This window comes from Mauremys reevesii, linkage group 13 (genome assembly GCF_016161935.1).
Source record: "Mauremys reevesii isolate NIE-2019 linkage group 13, ASM1616193v1, whole genome shotgun sequence".
Lineage (NCBI taxonomy): Eukaryota > Metazoa > Chordata > Testudines > Geoemydidae > Mauremys > Mauremys reevesii.
Genome location: NC_052635.1, coordinates 4,353,624 through 4,376,668, shown reverse-complemented (window position 1 = coordinate 4,376,668; position 23,045 = coordinate 4,353,624). Strand labels below are relative to the sequence as shown.

The 23,045-nt window shown below is 67.4% G+C and overlaps 2 protein-coding genes across 3 annotated transcripts in view; one reads left to right on the top strand and one right to left on the bottom strand.

Annotated features, from left to right (window-relative positions):
* The window catches only part of MMP14 (matrix metallopeptidase 14), a 19,123-nt gene extending 5,110 nt beyond the window's left edge, over positions 1-14,013 (top strand). The window contains exons 2-10 of the mRNA XM_039497981.1: positions 629-777; positions 3,036-3,158; positions 3,716-4,023; positions 6,576-6,737; positions 6,995-7,155; positions 8,002-8,140; positions 8,233-8,383; positions 9,542-9,657; positions 10,250-14,013. Coding sequence (XP_039353915.1) covers positions 629-777; positions 3,036-3,158; positions 3,716-4,023; positions 6,576-6,737; positions 6,995-7,155; positions 8,002-8,140; positions 8,233-8,383; positions 9,542-9,657; positions 10,250-10,578 — 1,638 coding nt within the window. The 3' untranslated portion in view covers positions 10,579-14,013. The remainder of the gene's footprint in view (positions 1-628; positions 778-3,035; positions 3,159-3,715; positions 4,024-6,575; positions 6,738-6,994; positions 7,156-8,001; positions 8,141-8,232; positions 8,384-9,541; positions 9,658-10,249) is intronic.
* MRPL52 (mitochondrial ribosomal protein L52) lies at positions 13,685-23,045 on the bottom strand. Of its 2 annotated transcripts, none has more exons than XM_039497984.1 (5): positions 22,518-23,045; positions 22,349-22,424; positions 17,429-17,496; positions 17,230-17,294; positions 13,685-13,817 (listed from the first exon to the last, which is right to left on the bottom strand). In XM_039497984.1, exons 1-5 carry the CDS (start codon positions 22,828-22,830, stop codon positions 13,710-13,712), a joined length of 630 nt encoding a protein of 209 aa, XP_039353918.1. In that variant the 5' UTR covers positions 22,831-23,045; the 3' UTR covers positions 13,685-13,709. The 2 variants fall into 2 exon arrangements, with proteins under 2 accessions (XP_039353918.1, XP_039353917.1); XM_039497983.1 differs by lacking the exon at positions 13,685-13,817 and adding an exon at positions 16,507-16,758 and having other exon boundaries at positions 22,518-23,042.

Below are 23,045 nucleotides of genomic sequence, written 5' to 3'. Positions count from 1 at the left end.
CCCTGCCCCCTCTAGCTCTGCCAGTGCCCCTCACTCCTGACCTGCAGCCCCCTGCCAGCCTGGCCCTGCCCCCTCTAGCTCTGCCGGTGCCCCTCACTCCTGACCCGCAGCCCCTGCTATCCCAGCCCAGTGCCCCTCACTCCTGACCCGCAGCCCCTGCTATCCCAGCCCAGGGTCTCTCACTCCAGACCCGCAGCCCCCTGCTAGCCCATCCCAGTGCCCCTCACTCCTGACCTGCAGCCCCTGCTAGCCCAGCCTTGGGTCACAGAGTACAGGATGCCGGGGATGGGTTCAGGGCTGTGGTAGGGTGCGCTATAGGGGGACAATGTCTGGGCTCTGGGTGCGTATTGTGGGGCATGTGTGGGGGATGGGGTTTAGGGGTCACTATCGGGGTGGGGGTGAGGGGATGGAGTGCTCGATGAGGGGTATGTGTGGGAGTTGGTGTGGGGCAGATGGGGTCAGTGTGGGGGTTGGGGGCGTGAGGTGTAAGGAGGGCAGGTGGGGGTGTTTATGGGGGATGGAGGGCAGGTGTGTGTGAGCTGGGCACAGGGGACTGCCCAGGGGGAGGGGCATGGGTGGTCGGTGTTGTGGGGGTCTGTGGGCCCCCCTTGACTCTCTCCCTCCCCAGGCCTGGCTGCAGCAGTATGGGTACCTCCCCCCCGGCGACTTGCGGACCCACACCCAGCGCTCACCCCAGTCGCTCTCAGCCGCCATCAGCGCCATGCAGAGCTTCTACGGTCTGCGGGTCACTGGGACCGCTGACGCCAACACCATGAAGTGAGTCACCCCACGGCCAAGCCCCAGGAGAACCACCCCCATTGAGCCTACCGGGCTTTGAGTTCTAGTGCTACGAGATGGGTTCTAGCCTCATTAGGGGTCAATGGGGGTTGGGTGCCAATGGAGGTTGGGTTCTAGCCCCATTAGGGGTCAATGGGGGTTGGGGGCCAATGGACATTGGGTTCTATCCCCATTAAGGGTCAATGGGGATTAGGTGCCAATGGACATTGGGTACAATCCCCATTAAGGGTCAATGGGGGTTGGGCGCCAATGGACGTTGGGTTCTATCCCCATTAAGGGTCAATGGGGATTAGGTGCCAATGGACATTGGGTACAATCCCCATTAAGCATCAATGGGGGTTGGGCGCCAATGGACGTTGGGTTCTATCCCCATTAAGGGTCAATGGGGGTTGGGTGCCAATGGACGTTGGGTTCTATCCCCATTAAGGGTCAATGGGGGTTGGGCGCCAATGGACGTTGGGTTCTATCCCCATTAAGGGTCAATGGGGGTTGGGCGCCAATGGACGTTGGGTTCTAACCCCATTAAGGGTCAATGGGGGTTGGGTGCCAATGGACGTTGGGTTCTACCCCCATTATGGGTCAATGGGGGTTGGGCGCCAATGGACGTTGGGTTCTATACCCATTAAGGGTCAGTGGGGGTTGGGCGCCAATGGACGTTGGGTTCTATCCCCATTAGGGCAATGGGGGTTGGGTACCAATGGACGTTGGGTTCTATCCCCATTAAGGGTCAATGGGGGTTGGGCGCCAATGGACGTTGGGTTCTATCCCCATTAAGGGTCAGTGGGGGTTGGGCGCCAATGGACGTTGGGTTCTATCCCCATTAGGGCAATGGGGGTTGGGTACCAATAGATGTTGAGTTCTAACCCCATTAAGTGTCAATGGGGGTTGGGCAGCAATGGACGTTGGGTTCTATCCTCATTAAGGGTCAATGGGGGTTGGGTGCCAATAGACATTGAGTTCTAACCCCATTAGATGTCAATGGCGGTTGGGCGTCAATGGGCATTGGGTTCTATCCCCGTTAGGGGACAATGGGGGTTGGGCGCCAATGGACGTTGGGTTCTAGCACCATTAAGGGTCAATGGGGGTTGGGCACCAGTGGACGTTGGGTTCTAACCCCATTAAGGGTCAATGGGGGTTAGGTGCCAATGGACGTTGGGTTCTATCCCCATTAAGGGTCAATGGGGGTTGGGCGCCAATGGACGTTGTGTTTTAGCCCCATTAGGTGTCAATGGGAGTTCGGCACCAATGGGCGTTGGGTTCTATCCCCATTAAAGGTCAATTGGGGTTGGGTGCCAATAGACATTGGGTTCTAACCCCATTAAGGGTCAATGGGGGTTGGGCGCCAATGGACGTTGTGTTTTAGCCCCATTAGGTGTCAATGGGAGTTCGGCACCAATGGGCGTTGGGTTCTATCCCCATTAAAGGTCAATTGGGGTTGGGTGCCAATAGACATTGGGTTCTAACCCCATTAAGGGTCAATGGGGGTTGGGCGCCAATGGACGTTGGGTTCTAACCCCATTAAGGGTCAATGGGGGTTAGGTGCCTATGGACGTTGGGTTCTAACCCCATTAGGTGTCAATGAGGGTTGGGCACCAATGGACGTTGGGTTCTAACCCCATTAAGGGTCAATGGGGGTTAGGTGCCTATGGACGTTGGGTTCTAACCCCATTAGGTGTCAGTGAGGGTTGGGCACCAATGGACGTTGGGTTCTAGCCCCATTAGTGGTCAATGGGGGTTGGGAGCCAATGGGAACTGCCCCTTTGGAAATTCTCACCACTGAGAATCATGGGATTTTCCCAAACTGATGCCCCCAATCCGAGCCCCAGGGCAGGTATGAAGGCAGGAAGTGTGGAGGGATTTGGGAAGGGATGAAATGGCCCAGGAGTCGGACCTTTGCTCCGTTCTGGGTGTAGTGACAGGGCTACAAAGCTGTGATATCACGGAGGGAAGGGACAGGACACCTGGGTTCTATTCCCAGCTCTAGTAGTGACGTGCGCTCTGTGCAGCACCCAGCACCGGGAGGGCCCTGATCTCGGTTGGGGTCTGTGCAATGGTCCCTTTGAAAGGGAAATGGGTGTGATGAGCCCATGGAACTCCGGGCCACATGGCGCTGAGGAGAAGGGATCTCAACCCTCATGCACACGAAAACCTGCGCCAAGCGCTGGGAGACTCTGCCCCCAGGAGACAAGTTCTTACGAAGTTGCCCCTCCAGGCTCACCCTTCCTCTCCCCCCCCAGGGCTATGCAGCGGCCCCGCTGCGGCGTCCCAGATAAGTTCGGGGCCGAGATCAAGGCCAATGTGCGGCGCCGGCGCTACGCCATCCAGGGCCTGAAATGGCAGCACAACGAGATTACGTTCTGGTGAGAGGCCAGGGAGTGCGTGTGAGGCCGGCTGTGAGGGGCTGGGGGTGGATGTGAAGGTGCAGAGAGTTGGGGGGCCATGGGGAACTGGGTAGGCTCTGGGGGGCTGCGAAGTGGGGGAGAGTCTGTGGGGTAGTGATGGGGGGCATGGGTCTGTGAGGGGGCTGTGGGGCGCCGTGGGCTGTGGTGGGGCAGTGGGGAAGCCATGGGTCTCTGGGGCAGTGACAGGGCAGTGGGGTGGGTGGGGGGCAGTGACAGGAGGTTGTGGGGCAGTGATGGGAGGCTGGGGGACATGGAGCCATGTGGGGTTTGTAGGACTGGGGGGGCCAGACAGTCAGGGTCGCAAGGCTGTGCCAGGCCATGGGGGCTGAGGGTGGGGGGACAGTGGGGTGGCCATGAGACCATGGCGGGGGACACTCTGAGCTGTGATGGGGCCAGGGGCAGTGGGCGTGGGACAGTGACGGGGTGTGGGGGGCCATGCAGTGACCATGGGGCATCAATGCCATGGGGGGAGCCATGCAGGTCTGACCCGGGCTCTATTCCCCCTCCCCTGCCAGCATCCAGAACTATACCCCCAAGGTGGGCGAAGCGGCCACGTTGGAGGCCATCCGCCGGGCCTTTGGGGTGTGGGGGGCGGCCACGCCGCTGCGCTTCCGGGAGGTGCCCTACACCCACGTGCGCCAGGGCCGGGCGCCCCAGGCCGACATCATGATCTTCTTCGCCGAGGGCTTCCACGGCGACAGCTCCCCCTTCGACGGGGAGGGGGGCTTCCTGGCCCACGCCTACTTCCCCGGCCCCCACATCGGCGGCGACACCCACTTCGACTTGGCCGAGCCCTGGACCGTCCGCAACGATGACCTGAATGGTGAGTGGGGGGCTGGAAGCGGGGGGAGTGGGCCATGGGGGCTCGGGGTGGAGGGGGAGAGGTTGTGGGGGCTGGGAGCGGGTGGGGGCTCGGGGTAGGCAGGGGACAGACGGGGTGGAGGGGAGAGGTTGTGGGGCTGGGAGCGGGTGGGGGCTCGGGGTAGGCTGGGGGCTGCTGGGGTGGCGGGGGTGAGGTTGTGGGGGGCTGGGAGCGGGTGGAGGGCTCGGGGGAAGGGAGAGGGCCTAGGGGGCTCGGGGTAGGCAGGGGACAGGCGGGGTGGAGGAGAGGTTGTGGGGGCTGGGAGCGGGTGGAGGCTCGGGGAAGGGAGAGGGCCTAGGGGGCTCGGGGTAGGCACGGGGCAGATGGGGTGGAGGAGAGGTTGTGGGGGCTGGGAGCGGGTGGAGGGCTCGGGAAGGGAGAGGGCCTAGGGGCTCGGGGTAGGCAGGGGACAGACAGGGTGGAGGGGAGAGGTTGTGGGGGCTGGGAGCGGGTGGAGGGCTCGGGGAAGGAGAGGGCACAGGGGGCTCGGGGTAGGCAGGGGACAGACGGGGTGGAGGGGAGAGGTTGTGGGGGCTGGGAGCCGGTGGAGGGCTCGGGGAAGGGAGAGGGCCTAGGGGGCTCGGGGCAGGCAGGGGACAGACAGGGTGGAGGGGAGAGGTTGTGGGGCTGGGAGCGGGTGGAGGGCTCGGGGGAAGGGAGAGGGCACAGGGGCTCTGGGTAGGCAGGGGCAGATGGGGTGGAGGGGAGGTTGTGGGGGCTGGGAGCCGGTGGAGGCTCGGGGAAGGAGAGGGCCTAGGGGCTCGGGGCAGGCAGGGGACAGACAGGGTGGAGGGGAGTGGTTGTGGGGGGGTGGGTGCGGGTGGCGGGCGCGGGGGAAGGGAGAGGGCCTAGGGGGCTCGGGTAGGCAGGGGCAGATGGGGTGGAGGGGGAGGTTGTGGGGCTGGGAGCGGGTGGAGGGCTCGGGGGAAGGGAGAGGGCCGCGGGGGGTCGGGGTAGGCAGGGGACAGACAGGGTGGAGGAGAGGTTGTGGGGGCTGGGAGCGGGTGGAGGGCTCGGGGAAGGAGAGGGCCTAGGGGGCTCGGGGTAGGCAGGGGACAGACAGGGTGGAGGGGAGAGGTTGTGGGGGCTGGGAGCGGGTGGAGGGCTCGGGAAGGGAGAGGGCCTAGGGGCTCGGGGTAGGCAGGGGCAGATGGGGTGGAGGGGAGGTTGTGGGGGGCTGGGAGCCAGTGGAGGGCTCGGGGGAAGGGAGAGGGCCTAGGGGGCTCGGGGTAGGCAGGGGGACAGACGGGGTGGAGAGGGAGAGGTTGTGGGGGGCTGGGAGCATGGTGAGAAGGGTGGGGGTCCAGGACTTTCTCTTCCAGGGATGCAGGGAGGCGAGGCAGGGTGGGGGGCAGGGCAGGGCAGGAGACGTTGGGAAAGTCCCCTCCCCCAACTCAATGACTATGGCGTCACTTCCCCTTTCCACACCCGTGGGAAGCCCCCGAATCCTCCCCTCTGGGGCTGCACAGGAGCCGGCGTCCCCTGGAGGGGCCAGGCCCCGTGTCCCATTCCCCGCCCGTCCCCCCGGGGCTGGGTCAGAGTCGGCGCCTCCTAGCGAGGAAAGGCCCCTGCCACATTCCCTGCCCCGAGTCAGCCAGTCCCCTGCTCTGGGGCTGGATTAGGCCAGTCCCTCCCACGTCCCATTTCCAAGGGGTTTGTGGGAATTCAACATGCAGGGGAGTGTGTGGGGGGTGCTCTCACCCGTGCAGACGTGGTGGCGTCCCTGACACAGGGGTGTCCCTGTTCCTGTGGTGTCCCCATTCCCAGTCGGCCATGGTGACATCCCTGGTACCAGGCAGACGTGGTGGTGTCCCCGTTCCTGGTGACATCCCCATTCCTGGCTGGATGCAGTGACATCCCGTTCTGGGCGAATGTGGTGACGTCCCTGTTCCCGGGTGGCCGTGGTGACGTCCCTGTTCCCGGGTGGATACGGTGACGTCCCCGTTCCCGGGTGGCCGTGGTGACGTCCCTGTTCCCGGGTGGATACGGTGACGTCCCTGTTCCCGGGTGGATACGGTGACGTCCCCGTTCCCGGGTGGCCGTGGTGACGTCCCCGTTCCCGGGTGGCCGCGGTGACGTCCCCGTTCCCGGGTGGCCGCGGTGACGTCCCCGTTCCCGGGTGGCCGCGGTGACGTCCCCGTTCCCGGGTGGATACGGTGACGTCCCCGTTCCCGGGTGGCCGCGGTGACGTCCCCGTTCCCGGGTGGATACGGTGACGTCCCCGTTCCCGGGTGGATACGGTGACGTCCCCGTTCCCGGGTGGCCGCGGTGACGTCCCCGTTCCCGGGTGGATACGGTGACGTCCCCGTTCCCGGGTGGCCGTGGTGACATCCCCGTTCCCGGGTGGATACGGTGACGTCCCCGTTCCCGGGTGGCCGCGGTGACGTCCCCGTTCCCGGGTGGATACGGTGACGTCCCCGTTCCCGGGTGGCCGCGGTGACGTCCCCGTTCCCGGGTGGCCGCGGTGACGTCCCGTCAGGCCATGCCACACGCTGATGCTCCTGCTCCCGCAGGGAACGACATCTTCCTGGTGGCCGTGCACGAGCTGGGCCACGCGCTGGGGCTGGAGCATTCGAACGACCCCTCGGCCATCATGGCTCCCTTCTACCAGTGGATGGACACCGAGAACTTTGTGCTGCCGGACGATGACCTGCGTGGCATCCAGCAGCTCTACGGTGCGACCATCCCCTGCCTGCCCCGGCAAACCCTTCCCGTTGGCGCGGCACCACCCAGCTCCTAACCCCCCAACCGGGCACCGGCGGCTTCACTGTGCGGGGGACCCTGCTCTTCTCCCGGGGTGTGACCCCCGTTTGGGTGTGACACCCCCTCGCCCTTCATCCCAACCCCAGCCAGCAGCCCATAACCTCAGCCCGAACAACGGGTCACCCCCAGCCCCCCACTCTCCCTTAACCCTTTGTGTCCCTTTGCCCAGGGAGCCAGTCGGGGGTCCCCAGCAAGGCCCCCCCGGTGCCCCGCACCACGGCCAGGCCTCATGTGCCTGACGAACCCAGCAACCCCCCCTATGGCCCCAACATCTGCGACGGCAACTTTGACACCATCGCTGTCCTGCGTGGGGAGATGTTCGTCTTCAAGGTGTGTGGGGGGCTGCGGGTTGGGAGTGAGGGGCACCGGCAGGGCTGGGGGGCAGGTCCGGGCTGGCAGGGGCTGCGGGTCGGGAGTGAGGGGCACCGGCAGGGCTGGGGGGCAGGGCCGGGCTGGCAGGGGCTGCGGGTCGGGAGTGAGGGGCACCGGCAGGGCTGGGGGGCAGGGCCGGGCTGGCAGGGGCTGCGGGTCGGGAGTGAGGGCACCGGCAGGGCTGGGGGCAGGGGCTGCAGGTCGGGAGTGTGGGGCACCGGCAGGGCTGGGGTGGGGGCCGGGCTGGCAGGGGCTGCGGGTCAGGAGTGAGGGGCACCGGCAGGGCTGGGGGGCAGGGGCTGCAGGTCGGGAGTGAGGGGCACCGGCAGGGCTGGGGGGGGCAGGTCCGGGCTGGCAGGGGCTGCGGGTCGGGAGTGAGGGGCACTGGCAGGGCTGGGGCAGGGCCGGGCTGGCAGGGGCTGCGGGTCGGGAGTGAGGGGCACCGGCAGGGCTGGGGGGCAGGGGCTGCGGGTCAGGAGTGAGGGGCCCCGGCAGGGCCGGGCGGGCCGGGGCTGCGGGTCGGGAGTGCGGGGCACCGGCCGGGCGGGGGGGCAGGTCCGGGCTGGCAGGGGCTGCGGGTCGGGAGTGAGGGGCACTGGCAGGGCTGGGGGCAGGGCCGGGCTGGCAGGGGCTGCGGGTCAGGAGTGAGGGGCACCGGCAGGGCTGGGGGGCAGGTCCGGGCTGGCAGGGGCTGCGGGTCGGGAGTGAGGGGCACCGGCAGGGCTGGGGGCAGGGCCGGGCTGGCAGGGGCTGCGGGTCGGGAGTGAGGGGCACCGGCAGAGCTGTGAATTTCTCTGGTCCCAGGAGCGCTGGTTCTGGCGGGTCCGGAATAACCGGGTCATGGACGGGTATCCGCTCCCCATTGGCCAGTTCTGGGTCGGGCTCCCGGCATCGATCAGCACGGCCTATGAGAGAAAAGATGGGAAATTTGTCTTCTTCAAAGGTACCAGGCCGTGGGGCCTTTCCTGGGGGGAGGCTGGCGGGGGGGCTGGGGCCATTCCCCCCCGGGGCTGACCCTGCTCTCCCGCTCGGCAGGTGACAAGCACTGGGTGTTCGATGAAGCCATCCTGCAGCCTGGGTACCCCAAACCTCTGCGGGAGCTGGGCCGGGGGCTCCCCACTGATCGCATCGACGCTGCCCTCTTCTGGATGCCCAGCGGGAAAACCTACTTCTTCCGGGGCAACAAGTCAGTGCGAGACGTCCCCTGTGCGACCCCCCACTCCCCACCCTGGGGTCCCCCTGTGCTGTCAGCGCCCCCCAGAGCATCCCCCCGCTGGGGATCCCCACTCCCCACCCTGGGGTCCCCCTGTGCTGTCAGCGCCACCCAGAGCATCCCCCCACTGGGACCCCCACTCCCCACCCTGGGGTCCCCCTGTGCTGTCAGCGCCCCCCAGAGCATCCCCACTGGGATCCCCACTCCCCACCCTGGGGTCCCCCTGTGCTGTCAGCGCCCCCCAGAGCATCCCCACTGGGACCCCACTCCCCACCCTGGGGTCCCCCTGTGCTGTCAGCGCCCCCCAGAGCATCCCCCCACTGGGATCCCCACTCCCCACCCTGGGGTCCCCCTGTGCTGTCAGCGCCCCCCAGAGCATCCCCCCACTGGGATCCCCCACTCCCCACCATGGGGTCCACCTGTGCTGACATCGCCACCCAGAGCATCCCCTGTGCGACCCCCCACTCCCCACCCTGGGGTCCCCCTGTGCTGTCAGCGCCCCAGAGCATCCCCACTGGGACCCCACTCCCCACCCTGGGGTCCCCCTGTGCTGTCAGCGCCCCCCAGAGCATCCCCCCGCTGGGACCCCCCACTCCCCACCCTGGGGTCCCCCTGTGCTGTCAGCGCCCCAGAGCATCCCCTGTGCGACCCCACTCCCACCCTGGGGTCCCCTGTGCTGTCAGCGCCCCCCAGAGCATCCCCCGTTGGGACCCCCCACTCCCCACCCTGGGGTCCCCCTGTGCTGTCAGCGCCCCCCAGAGCATCCCCTGTGCGACCCCCCACTCCCCACCCTGGGGTCCCCCTGTGCTGTCAGCGCCCCCCAGAGCATCCCCTGTGCGACCCCCCACTCCCACCCTGGGGTCCCCTGTGCTGTCAGCGCCCCCCAGAGCATCCCCCCCCTGGGACCCCCACTCCCCACCCTGGGGTTCCCCTGTGCTGTCAGCGCCCCCCAGAGCATCCCCCGCTGGGACCCCCCACTCCCCACCCTGGGGTCCCCCTGTGCTGTCAGCGCCCCCCAGAGCATCCCCCCGCTGGGATCCCCACTCCCCACCCTGGGGTCCCCCTGTGCTGTCAGCGCCCCCCAGAGAGCCCCCCGCTGGGAGCCCCCATTCATTGTCCCCTCCCCTGCAGATATTACCGTTTCAATGAGGAGAGCCGCTCGGTGGATGCCGAGTACCCCAAGAACGTCGCCGTCTGGGAGGGGATTCCTGAGTCACCTCGCGGGGCCTTCATGGGCAGCGACGAAGGTACGGGGGGGACGGGGGGGGCAGTGCTTTGGCTGAGCCCCACCCAGCCAGGACAGTCGGGGGGAGCCTGGGGTGAGGAGGGGAGGGGAGCGGTGGGGTCCGCACCCGGGCTCTGCTGGGTCTGACATCACCGGGGGGTCGATAGGGCTCGGGCAGCGGTGGGGGAGAGATTTTGAGGATGCGGCTGATTAGTTTCTGCTTTGTTCCCCTCTTCCCGCCACTCCTCGTCCATCCCGTCCCGGTCCCCCGTCCATCTCCTCTGTCTGGTTCTGTGTCCATCCGTCCATCTGCCCCCGTGTCCCTCCATCTCCTCTGTCTGCCCCGTGTCCATCCGTCCATCTGCTCCCGTGTCCCTCCATCTCCTCTGTCTGGCCCGTGTCCATCCGTCCATCTCCTCTGTCTGGCCCCGTGTCCATCCGTCCATCTCCTCCTTGTCTGACTCTGTCTGTCTCTCTTCTCCCTCGTCTGGCTACGGATCCGTCCCTCCATCCGTCTCCGCCCTGCCTGGCCCCGTGTCCCTCCATCTCCTCTGTCTGCCCCCGTGTCCCTCCATCTCCTCCCGGCCCTTCACCCTGCCCCGCCGGCTCTGCAGCCTTCACCTATTTCTACAAGGGCGGCCGCTACTGGAAGTTCAACAACCAGCAGCTGCGGGTGGAGCCGGGCTACCCCAAGTCGGCGCTGCGGGACTGGCTGGGCTGCAGGGGCGGCCGGCGCCAGGACGACGAGCGGGAGGAGACCGAGGTCATCGTCATCGAGGTGGACGAGGCGGGGGGCGGGGCGGTGAACATGGCCGCCGTGGTGCTTCCCGTCATGCTGCTGCTCTGCGCCCTGGCGCTGGGCGCCGCCATCCTGGTCTTCAAACGCCGCGGGACCCCCAAGCGGCTGCTGCACTGCCAGCGCTCCCTGCTGGACAAGGTGTGAGGGGTGGGGCTCCCCGGCCCCGCCCACCTCCCCGGCTCCGCCCCCTGCCGGACAAGGTGTGGGCAGCGGGGTGCCCCTGGCTCCTCCCCGGCTCCGCCCCCCTGCTGCACTGCCAGCGCTCCCTGCTGGACAAGGTGTGAGGGGTGGGGCTCCCCGGCCCCGCCCACCTCCCCGGCTCTGCCCCCCTGCTGCACTGCCAGCGCTCCCTGCTGGACAAGGGGTGAGGGGTGGGGCTCCCCGGCCCCGCCCACCTCCCAGGCTCCGCCCCCCTGCTGCACTGCCAGCACTCCCTGCAGGACAAGGTGTGAGAGGCGGGGCTTCTCTCTGGCTCCTCCCCTTAAGCTCCTCCCCTTCCTCGCTGGACAAGATGTGAAGGGTGGGGGCTTCCCCTTGGCTCCTCCCCCTTTCTGACATTCCTCCCCCCCCCACTGAAGCGTGCTGAGCGCGCTCAGTAGCCGGCAGGGTGACCCCCCCCCCCCTCCCCTTGTGTAACCATGTGTCCTTTGACCTCCTGGGGAAAGAGCAAAGTTCAGGCCCGTCAGCTTCCCCTATGACCTCTCAACTTTCACCTCACCACAGGGGAAGCCAATGGGAGACTGCACTGTGATTGCCTCCCCTGAGGTCATGCCGGCTCCTCCCCCCAGCCTTGGGCACATGAGCTAGCCAATCAGCTTGGCTCTATTTCCCCTATTTGCCAAGCTGGGTTGGGCTGAATTTCCCATTGGTCTGTGTACAAAGGGGGGGCGGGGCCATCTGTGGAACAGAGGCCCCTGGTTGGCCCTCAGGTACTTTAGACAGGGCCTTGGGAACCCAGGGGTGGAGCCACAGAGAGGGGGCGGGGCCACAAGACCCACGGGGGTGGAGCTATTAAAAGAGGGACGGCATTTGGCTGAAGGGGGCAGGGCTTTAGTATTAAATGGCCAGGTCTATGCAGATAGGGGCTTTGCATTCCAGTGGGTGGGGCTATGCAGATGACGGTTGCCACGCAGTCCAATGGGCAGAGCTAGGGCATATAGAGGTCAAAACAAGGGCTTTCTAATGGGCGGGGCTATGCAGATGAGGGAGAGGGCTAAGGCCAGAGCAGCAGGAGCAGGGGATGATGGGAAAACAGGCAGGGTGCTCAGGGGTAGCGTGATGCACTTGGGGGCAGAGCCAAAGGAAGGGGGCACGGCCTTACCTTGCCCCCACTTTCATTGCAGGGCCCCAAGCAGGATGGCAGGGAATCTTGCCCCCTCCCCATCCTGAGTAATAGGGGACCCAGCCCTGTAGGGGTCACCCAGGAATTAGCAGCCCCCCCACCTCCCAGAATCTGCCTAGGAAAGAGGGTTGGGGGGATAGTGGGTCCCTGTGAGGGGGTCGTGGTGTGGGGGGGCAGGGAGCATGGCTGGATCCAGTTTGGGATGAATGGGGCAGATGGGGGGGCTGGTTAGGGGGTGCACTGTGGGCCCAGTTTGGGGGTGAATGGGCTGGTTCAGTGGAGCAAAGGTCAGGTTTAGGGGTCCCCTCCTCTCCAGTTTTGGTGGGTGTGGGGTCTTATTGGGGGATTTTTTTTAATGTATAATTTTTGTAATAAAAAAACCTTAATTATTCTATGGAACAAAAGAATTAACTAAAATCAGTGTGCTGGGGGGGAGGGGGTGGGGGTGTCAGGGCCCAGGGGGTGACGCCCCTCAATTCCCGCAGGCCGGGACGAGGGGCCAGTTTCACCCTGCACCCACTTCGGAGGGATTTTCACCTGGGTGTTTTGAAACCGGTGGATTAAAGTGCTTTTTGGGGGAGGGTCTCTCGGTATTTTTCAATGTATTATTATTGTTAATTAATTAATATTATTTTGCTATGGAGTCAACGGGGCCGAGGGTTTTAGCAGTTAGCGCTTGGGGAATGTACGTGCCATGAACACGTCTGCAGACATTTCTCTTTGTAATAAACCCCCGTTTCTGCGGATTCATTATCATTTTGCTCTTAATACCCACCACCGCTGTCCAGGGCAATTGTAGAAACCGGGCCGCTAATTCCTGGCAAGTGCGGCGGTTACTTAAATGGCAGGAAGAACCCAGGGCAATTTGACTGAAATCCCAGGAACTGGGGTTGTCTCCACTTTCCGGGCTGGTGGATTAGCAATTTTCCCTATTTTGAAACCTCCAGCGTCGAGGGAAATTGAATGAAAGCGGCAGCTAGTTTGCAGAGGCCTCTATGAGCAATTAATCATTAAGGGCCGTTATTAAAATCCCCAGGACATTTTAAAAAGGGACCAAGAGCCTGGGGCACCTTGTAGCCTAACAGACGTATTCACCCACGAGAGCTCCCGCTCCAATTCGTCTGTTAGTCTATGAGGTGCCCCAGGACTCCGGGTCGCCTTTTCCAGCTCCAGACTAACATGGCTCCCGCTGATACTTCAGTCCATGTAACTATCTTCAGCAGGGAACTGGAATTAACTAATCAACCCCCCACTCGCTGCAGCCAACAGGCTGGTCTGACTGTTAAAAACGTCCTGGGAAGTTCTGAGCGTTTGTGGTGGCTCTGAAGAATCAATGTCCGTCCTATCGCGCGGGGCCTCTCGCTCCTCTTTCCAGGCGGGTGGGTTGATGAAACGCAGCACTGGGCGCATTTCAGAAACAAGCCGTGTTTGAATGGCTAAATTAACAGGGAGGTTCAGATCCCAACCTCGCTGCTCGAGAGAGAGACCCATCCTGCCTTCCTGCTCCTCTTTAGCATGTGCTGCATTTTCCTTGAGACATTTCTTATTAATTGCAAATTCCTAATAAGAAAGCCAACATTTCCTGGGGGGATGTGGACTACAAACGTGGTAGGAAAAGGCCCAGTTTTATTCTCGCTTTGAGGACAATGAATCTGAATAAATGGTACGTCCAATTACCCAGAAATTCATCTGGTTTTGGTGTGATCTAGCCAGGGCCAAGGTGGAAACAAAGCGCAAGGGATTTGCTGCTTCGATTGTCCAGAGATTTCAGAATTATTCAGTCCCAACTGGCAATGAAAACCCCGTGGAAGTGTCACACGCAGCCGGATTTCTACACAATGTTGTGGTTTTATGTTATGATCTTCCTTGACTTACATCAGCGTTTTCCTGGGCACTGAATTACGACATTGCAGTTCTTCCTCCTCTTTCACTGTTAGAAACAAACAAACCCAACTTCGGGAAGAACTGGATACGCTGGGGGATTCTCAGTGCGTCCTTCCAGGATCTCTCGCCTCGTAACACAAACCCGGCCCTGGGACGCCTGGAAACATTTCAAGGGTCTCGTGTTTTCAAGTTGTTTATTTCATTTGAAGGGGTTTTTTTTGCTTCATGTTGTTGACAAACGTCTTTGGAGAAGAAAATTAGCCAAAAAGGGGGGTTTGGGGACAATTTGCGAGGAACGCTTTGGGGTTAAGAAAAATCAAAATGAATAAAAATTCCTTTTTTTTGCAAATGAATTGAGTGCGTTTTCTAAAGGGTGAAGCAGGAGGGGCACCGGCAGGGCTGTGGGGAGCCCAGGGCTGGGCTAACAGGGGCTGCAGGTCAGGAGTGAGGGGCACCGGCAGGGCTGTGGGGAGCCCAGGGCTGGGCTAACAGGGGCTGCGGGTCAGGAGTGAGGGGCACCGGCAGGGCTGTGGGGAGCCCAGGGCTGGGCTAGCAGGGGCTGCATGTCAGGAGTGAGGGGCACCGGCAGGGCTGTGGGGAGCCCAGGGCTGGGCTAACAGGGGCTGCAGGTCAGGAGTGAGGGGCACCGGCAGAGCCGTGGGGAGCCCAGGGCTGGGCTAACAGGGGCTGCAGGTCAGGAGTGAGGGGCACCGGCAGAGCTGTGGGGGGCTGAGTCACCAAACCCACAGCTTGTGGCCCAGACACCATGACGTGGGTCTCACCGCGACTTCCCTTATTTCAATCTCCTGCCAGACACGAAAAGCGAGAAGATCCCGGCCCGTCTCATCCCGCCGGCGCAGGACACAGCAAACGGGGAGGAGGGGGGCAGCTGGGGTGCGGGGGACTCCAGGGCTGGGAACGGGGGGTCCCAGCAGGGGGCACTCCGTCTCCCCTTCCCCCCAGGCCTGGCTGCCTTCCCTCGGTCCCGTGAGCCGGGCGCGGCGCCCACGCGATGAAGTCAGCCGCTGGCGTGGCTGCACATCTGGAAGCAATTACAGCTGTTGGGGGGGGAGGGGCAGGAGGAAGAAATGCCTCGATTGCAAAACAGCCGGAGTCTTCAAGGCCAAAGGAGCGGAACGGGGGGGAGAATCCACTCCCCCCCCAGCCACGAAACTGCGGCTGGCCCCAGTCACAGCCTCCTGACTCGCCTCTGATGAAACACTCGTGAGAGACCGAGAAATGGGGGGGGAGGCCAGCACCCCGACTTCGACCGCCAAGTTCCTCTGTCAGAAACAATAGCAGGGGGCTGCACACTGGGAGCCAGCAGCATGGGGAGTGCGGGGGCAGGGCTGGGCTGGCAGGGGCTGCGGGTCGGGAGTGAGGGGCACTGGCAGGACGGGGGCAGGGCTGGGCTGGCAGGGGCTGCGGGTCGGGAGTGAGGGGCACTGGCAGGACGGGGGCAGGGCTGGGCTGGCAGGGGCTGCGGGTCGGGAGTGAGGGGCACCGGCAGGGCTTGGGTTGGGGGGGGGCTGGGATGGCCCGGGCTACGGGTGAGGAGTGAGGGACACCCGCAGAGCTGGGGTGGGCAGGGCTGGCAGGGGCGGGTCGGGAGTGAGGGGCACCGGCAGGGCTGGGGTGGGGCAGGGCTGGGCTGGCAGGGGCTACGGTCGGGAGTGAGGGGCACTGGCAGAGCTGGGGTGGGCAGGGCTGGGCTAGCAGGGGCTGTGGGTCGGGAGTGAGGGGCACTGGCCGGGCTAGGGTGGGGGCAGGGCGGGGCTGACAGGGGCTACGGATCGGGAGTGAGGGGCACCGGCAGGGCGGGGGCAGGGGCTGCGGGTCGGGAGTGAGGGGCACCGGCAGGCGGGGGCAGGGCTGGGCTGGCAGTGGCTGCGGGTCGGGAGCGAGGGGCACCGGCAGGGCTGGGGTGGGGGCTGGGCTGGCAGGGCTGCGGGTCGGGAGTGAGGGGCACCGGCAGGGCTGGGGTGGGGTTGGGCTGGCAGGGCTGCGGGTCGGGAGTGAGGGCACCGGCAGGGCTGGGGAGCTGGGCTGGCAGGGCTGCGGGTCGGGAGTGAGGGGCACCGGCAGGGCTGGGCTGGGGCTGGGCGGGCTGGGCTGGCAGGGCTGCGGGTCGGGAGTGAGGGGCACCGGCAGGGCTGGGGTGGGGGCTGGGCTGGCACGGCTGCGGGTCGGGAGTGAGGGGCACCAGCAGGGCTGGGGTGGGGGCTGGGCTGCGGGTCGGGAGTGAGGGGCACCAGCAGGGCTGCGGGTCGGGAGTGAGGGGCACCAGCAGGGCTGCGGGTCGGGAGGGGCACGGCAGGGCCGGGCTGGCAGGGCTGCGGGTCGGGAGTGCGGGGCCCCGGCAGGGCTGGGGTGGGGGCTGGGCTGGGGGTCGGGAGTGTGGGGCACCGGCAGGGCGGGGTGGGGCTGGGCTGGCAGGGCTGCGGGTCGGGAGTGAGGAGCACCGGCAGGGCCGGGCTGGCAGGGCTGCGGGTCGGGAGTGAGGGGCACCGGGGGGGGCGGGGGCGGCGGGTCGGGAGTGTGGGGCACCTGCAGGGCTGGGGTGGGGGCTGGGGGTGCGGGTGGGTTTTGTGGGGCACTGGCAGGGTTGGGGGGGGCAGGGGCTGCGGGTCGGGAGTGAGGGGCACCGGCAGGGCGCTGGGCTGGCAGGGCTGCGGGTCGGGAGTGAGGAGCACCGGCAGGGCCGGGCTGGCAGGGCTGCGGGTCGGGAGTGAGGGGCACCGGCAGGGCGGGGCGGAAGGAAGGTGACTCTTTAGTCGCTCTTGCTTCCTCCGGAGATGAGCTCCCATCCTGCCGGGGGGGGGGTGGGGGGGGTAGGAGGTTGTTACCTGATGAGCTCAGGCTTTCTCTGCTCTGGCCCCGAGCCCGCCCCCCCCCCCCTCCGAGAGCCGGGAGGGAACCCAGGCGTCCGGGCCAGGCGCAGGGGTTTATTGGGGGCTGCTGCCCCGACGCAGGGCGGCCCCCTTGGGCTGCAGCTGGGTCTGTCTCTTCCTCTCCGTGGCCTCCTGCTGCTGGCGCTGCTGGAGCTGCCAGCGCTGCAGGCCCCGCTCCATCTCCCGCTCCAGCATGGCCACGCGCCGCTGGGGAGAGACACGGGGTGAGCGGGGGAGTCCTGGCTCCCAGCCCCCCCCTCCCAGAGCTGGGGAGAGAACCCAGGAGTCCTGGCTCCCAGCGCCCCCCTCCCAGAGCTGGGGAGAGAACCCAGGAGTCCTGGCTCCCAGCCCCCCCCTCCCAGAGCTGGGGAGAGAACCCAGGAGTCCTGGCTCCCAGCCCCCCCGTCCCAGAGCTGGGGAGAGAACCCAGGAGTCCTGGCTCCCAGCCCCCCCCTCCCAGAGCTGGGGAGAGAACCCAGGAGTCCTGGCTCCCAGCGCCCCCCTCCCAGAGCTGGGGAGAGAACCCAGGAGTCCTGGCTCCCAGCGCCCCCCGCCCCCCTCCCAGACCTGGGGAGAGAACCCAGGAGTCCTGGCTCCCAGCTCCCCTCTCCCAGAGCTGGGGAGAGAACCCAGGAGTCCTGGCTCCCAGCCCCTAGAACCCCCCGGCCTCCCACTCACCGCAAAGGCCTCGTCTTCCTGTTGCCGGCGCATCTGGCCCTTCCACGGGGGGGCGGGACGCCCGTCTGGGGAGACCCGAGAAGTCAGTGAACCCCATTGCCCCATCATGGAACCCAGGAGTCCGGGCTCCCAGCCCCCACCTCCGGGAGAGAACCCAGGCATCCGAGAACACATGACGGTGACAGAAGAAGATTCTCACCTACAAAGGACCAGTCAGGGAGATCCCGGAGGGGCCCGTAGCCGGCCGAGCTGGCGGCGAGTCCCTGCCTGGGGTGAAGGGAAAGGGGGTCACGACGAGCCCAGAGACCCCTGACCCACAGCCCCCCCCTTTCTAGTGCCCCTCACTCCCACCCCCAGCCCCTACCCCCCCCGCCCTGCCGGGCCCTCCTCCCCAACTCCCTGCCCCCGCCTGCCGGGCCCTCACTCCCAACTCCTGCCCCCACTGCCGCCTCACTCCCCCAACTCCTACCACCCCACTGCCGGGCCCTCACTCCCCAACTCCTACCCCCGCCCTGCAGGCCCTCCCCAACTCCTGCCCCCAGCCTGCCGGGCCCTCACTCCCCAACTCCTGCCCCCGCCTGCCGGGCCCTCACTCCCAACTCCCTGCCCCCAGCCTGCCGGCCCTCACTCCCCAACTCCCTGCCCCCAGCCTGCCGGGCCCCTCCTCCCAACTCCCTGCCCCCCCTGCCGGGGCCTCACTCCCCAACTCCCTGCCCCCGCCCTGCCGGGCCCTCCTCCCCAACTCCCTGCCCCCCCGCCTGCCGGGCCCTCACTCCCCAACTCCCTGCCCCCACTGCCGGGCCCTCACTCCCCAACTCCTGCCCCCAGCCTGCCGGGCCCTCCTCCCCAACTCCCTGCCCCCAGCCTGCCGGGCCCTCCTCCCCAACTCCCTGCCCCCCAGCCTGCCGGGCCCCTCACTCCCCAACTCCCTGCCCCCCTCCTCCCCAACTCCTGCCCCCAGCCTGCCCTCACTCCCCAACTCCTGCCCCCAGCCCTGCCGGGCCCTCACTCCCCAACTCCCTGCCCCAGCCCTGCCCCTCACTCCCAACTCCTGCCCCCAGCCTGCCGGGCCCTCCTCCTCCCCAACTCCCTGCCCCCAGCCCTGCCGGCCCTCCTCCCCAACTCCTGCCCCCCAGCCTGCCGCCCTCCTCCCCAACTCCTGCCCCCAGCCTGCCGGGCCCTCACTCCCCAACTCCCTGCCCCCAGCCCTGCCGGGCCTCCTCCCCAACTCCCTGCCCCCAGCCTGCCGGGCCTCCTCCACCCCAACTCCTGCCCCAGCCTGCCGGGCCCTCACTCCCCAACTCCTGCCCCCAGCCCTGCCGGGCCTCACTCCCCCAACTCCTGCCCCCAGCCTGCCGGGCCCTCCTCACCCCCAACTCCCTGCCCCCAGCCCTGCCGGGCCCTCACTCCCCCCAACTCCTGCCCTCACTCCCCCAACTCCCTGCTGGGGCCTCACGCCCCAACTCCTACCACCCCAGCCCTGCCGGGCCCTCCCACCCCCAACTCCTCCCAACTCCCTGCCCCCAGCCTGCCGGGCCTCCTCCCAACTCCTACCCCCACGGGCCTCACTCCCGCCCCAACTCCCTGCCCCCTTTCTAGTGCCCCTCACCCCCAACTCCTACCCCCACCCTGCCGGGCCCTCACTCCCAACTCCTACCACCCCAGCCTGCCGGGCCCCTCACTCCCCAACTCCCTGCCCCAGCCTGCCGGGGCCCTCACTCCACCCCCAACTCCCTGCCCCCAGCCTGCCGGGCCCTCACTCCCGCCAACTCCTGCCCCCACCTGCCGGGCCCTCCCAACTCCCTGCCCCCAGCCTGCCGGGGCCCTCCTCCCACCCCAACTCCCTGCCCCCTTTCTAGTGCCCCTCACTCCCAACTCCTACCCCCACCCTGCTGGGGCCCTCACGCCCCCAACTCCTACCACCCCCGCCTGCCGGGCCCTCACTCCCACCCCAACTCCTACCACCCGCCCTGCCGGGCCCTCACTCCCCCAACTCCTACCACCCCGCCCTGCCGGGCCCTCACTCCCAACTCCTCCCAACTCCCTGCCCCCAGCCCTGCCGGGCCCTCACTCCCCAACTCCTGCCCCTCCCCCAACTCCCTGCCCCCCACTGCCGGGCCCTCCCAACTCCCTGCCCCCACTGCCGGGCCTCACTCCCCCAACTCCCTGCCCCCAGCCTGCCGGGCCCCTCCTCCCAACTCCTGCCCCCAGCCTGCCCCTCACTCCCCAACTCCTACCCCACCCTGCCGGGCCCTCACTCCCAACTCCCTGCCCCCCCTCCCCCAACTCCTGCCCCCACTGCCGGGCCCTCACTCCCACCCCAACTCCCTGCCCCCAGCCCTGCCGGGCCCCTCACTCCCACCCCCAACTCCCTGCCCCCAGCCCTGCCGCCTCACTCCCAACTCCCTGCCCCCAGCCCTGCCGGGCCCCTCCCCAACTCCTGCCCCCAGCCCTGCCGGGCCCTCCCCAACTCCCTGCCCCAGCCTGCCGGGCCTCACTCCCCTGCCCCAGCCCTGCCGGGCCCTCACTCCCAACTCCCTGCCCCCAGCCTGCCGGGCCCTCACTCCCCCAACTCCTGCCCTGCCGGGCCCCTCACTCCCCAACTCCCTGCCCCCACTGCCGGGCCTCACTCCCCAACTCCCTGCCCCCAGCCTGCCGGGCCCTCACTCCCAACTCCCTGCCCCCAGCCCTGCCGAGGCCCCTCTGCCGGGCCTCCTCCCCAACTCCCTGCCCCCAGCCTGCCGGGCCCTCACTCCCCAACTCCCTGCCCCCAGCCCTGCAGCCCTCACTCCCCAACTCCTGCCCCACTGCCGGGCCTCCTCCCCAACTCCCTGCCCCAGCCCTGCCGGGCCTCACTCCCCAACTCCCTGGCCCCCAGCACTGCCGGGCCCTCACTCCCAACTCCCTGCCCCCAGCCCTGCCGGGCCTCCTCCCCAACTCCTACCACCCCTGCCGGGCCCTCCTCCCAACTCCCTGCCCCCAGCCCTGCCCCTCACTCCCCAACTCCCTGCCCCCAGCCCTGCCGGGCCCCTCACTCCCCAACTCCCTGCCCCCCCAGCCCTGCCGGGCCCCTCACTCCCAACTCCCTGCCCCCAGCCTGCCGGGCCCCTCACTCCACCCCAACTCCCTGCCCCCAGCCCTGCCGGGCCCTCACTCCCCAACTCCCTGCCCCCAGCCCTGCCGGGCCCTCACTCCCAACTCCCTGCCCCAGCCTGCCGGGCCCCTCACTCCCGCCCACAGCTCCCTGCCCCCAGCCCTGCCGGGCCCTCCTCCCCAACTCCCTGCCCCCAGCCCTGCCGGGCCTCACTCCCCAACTCCTGCCCCCAGCCCTGCCGGGCCCCCTCACTCCCCAACTCCCTGCCCCCAGCCCTGCCGGGCCCCTCACTCCCCAACTCCCTGCCCCCAGCCCTGCCGGGCCCTCACTCCCCAACTCCTGCCCCCCACTGCCGGGCCCCTCACTCCCCAACTCCCTGCCCCCAGCCCTGCCGGGCCCTCACTCCCCAACTCCCTGCCCCCAGCCTGCCGCCTCACTCCGCCCCAACTCCCTGCCCCCAGCCTGCCGGGCCTCACTCCCAACTCCCTGCCCCCAGCCTGCCGGGCCCCTCCCACCCCAACTCCTGCCCCCAGCCCTGCCGGGCCCTCACTCCCAACTCCCTGCCCCCAGCCTGCCGGGCCCTCACTCCCCAACTCCTGCCCCCAGCCCTGCCGGGCCCTCACTCCCGCCCACAGCTCCCTGCCCCCAGCCCTGCCGGGCCCTCCTCCCAACTCCTGCCCCCAGCCCTGCCGGGCCCTCACTCCCAACTCCCTGCCCCCAGCCCTGCCGGGCCCCTCACTCCCCAACTCCCTGCCCCCAGCCTGCCGGGCCTCACTCCCAACTCCCTGCCCCCCTGCCGGGCCCCTCACTCCCAACTCCCTGCCCCCACCTGCCGGGCCCTCACTCCCCAACTCCCTGCCCCCAGCCTGCCGGGCCCTCACTCCCCAACTCCCTGCCCCCAGCCCTGCCGGGCCCTCACTCCCCAACTCCCTGCCCCCAGCCCTGCCGGGGCCCTCACTCCCAACTCCCTGCCCCCAGCCCTGCCGGGCCCTCACTCCCCAACTCCCTGCCCCCAGCCCTGCCGGGCCCTCACTCCCCAACTCCCTGCCCCCACTGCCGGGCCCTCACTCCCCAACTCCCTGCCCCCAGCCCTGCCGGGCCCTCACTCCCCAACTCCTGCCCCCAGCCTGCCGGGCCCTCACTCCCCAACTCCCTGCCCCCAGCCCTGCCGGGCCCCCTCACTCCCAACTCCCTGCCCCCAGCCCTGCCGGGCCCCTCACTCCCCAACTCCCTGCCCCCAGCCTGCCGGGGCCCCTCACTCCCAACTCCCTGCCCCCAGCCTGCCGGGGCCTCACTCCCCAACTCCTGCCCCCAGCCCTGCCGGGCCCCTCACTCCCCAACTCCCTGCCCCCAGCCCTGCCGGGCCTCACTCCAACTCCCTGCCCCCCTCACTCCCCTAACTCCCTGCCCCCAGCCTGCCCCTCACTCCCAACTCCTGCCCCCTCAGCCCTGCCCTCCACCCCAACTCCTGCCCCCGCCCTGCCGGGCCCCTCCCCTCAACTCCCTGCCCCCAGCCCTGCCGGGGCCCTCACTCCCGCCCCCAGCCCTGCCCCTCACTCCCCTAACTCCCTGCCCCCAGCCCTGCCGGGGCCCTCACTCCCCAACTCCTGCCCCTCACCTCACTCCCACCCCAACTCCTACCTGCCCCTCACTCCCCAACTCCCTGCCCCCAGCCCTGCCGGGGCCTCCTCACTCCCGCCCCAGCCCTGCCGGGGCCCTCACTCCCCTAACTCCTGCCCCCAGCCCTGCCGGGGCCCTCACTCCCCAACTCCTGCCCCCTCAGCCCTGCCGGGGCCCTCACTCCCACCCCAACTCCTACCCCCCGCCCTGCCGGGGCCCTCACTCCCCAACTCCCTGCCCCCAGCCCTGCCGGGGCCCCCCACTCCCCCCCCAACTCCCTGCCCCCCCAGCCCTGCCGGGGCCCCTCACTCCCCGCCCCCCCAGCCCTGCCGGGGCCCCTCACTCCCGCCCACCGCCCCCCTCCCCCCCGGGTGCCCCTCACTCCCGACCCGCAGCCCCACTCACTGGACTCTCCATTGCCCCACGGCCGGGCGGGGGGCTCCGCAGTGAATGTGCCGGGGGGCTGCGGCCAGGCGAGGCGCTGGAGGGGAAAGAGGGGATCAGTGAGATTTGGGGAACCCCCACCCCCTTGATCTGACCCCGCCCGCATGCTAGATCTCCCCTATTCCCCTACCCAGCCTCAGGCCTAGGGGCGCTGCCATGTTGGGAAATGGGACAGGAAGTAGCGTTGGAACCATGTGGGAGCAATTTACAAATTCTGTACGGCAGGGAGGATATAGGCGCCGCCATGTTGGAAATGGGAGCGCCCAATAGGCGGCGCCATGTTCAGAATGGGAAACGACGCATCTGCCATATTGCAGACGTGCTCCGCCATTTTTGGAGTGGGAGCCGCCATGTTGATTTGAAGAAAGATAGGCGCCGCCATATCGGATACACGTGCTACGGAAGCTGCCACGTTGTACGGAAAGGAGGGGTCTGCGGACCATCTTGGCACGAACTCGCAGGAGGGCGCCATCTTCCGGTCAAATGTTGTGTATCAGCCACATTGAGCTTGGAAGTCATGGGGGCCGCCATCTTGAATAGACAAAGGCCGTGAGCCGCCATCTTGGTTACGGAACCGAATGATGTCGCTCTATTTGGGAAGGCATTTAAGGGCGCCAGCAACTTTGATGATAAGCAGTTTGTGTTCATGGGCGCAGCC

Coding starts and splice junctions, on each gene's coding strand:
- MRPL52 (XM_039497983.1), bottom strand. CDS start 22,830: ATGGTCCGCAGACCCCTCCTTTCCGTACAACGTGGCAGCTTCCGTAGC. Junction 22,425..22,517: donor GCCCCTAGGCCTGAGGCTGG/GTAGGGGAATAG, acceptor TTTCCCCTCCAG/CGCCTCGCCTGGCCGCAGCC. Junction 17,497..22,348: donor GTGGGGCAATGGAGAGTCCA/GTGAGTGGGGCT, acceptor CCTTCACCCCAG/GCAGGGACTCGCCGCCAGCT.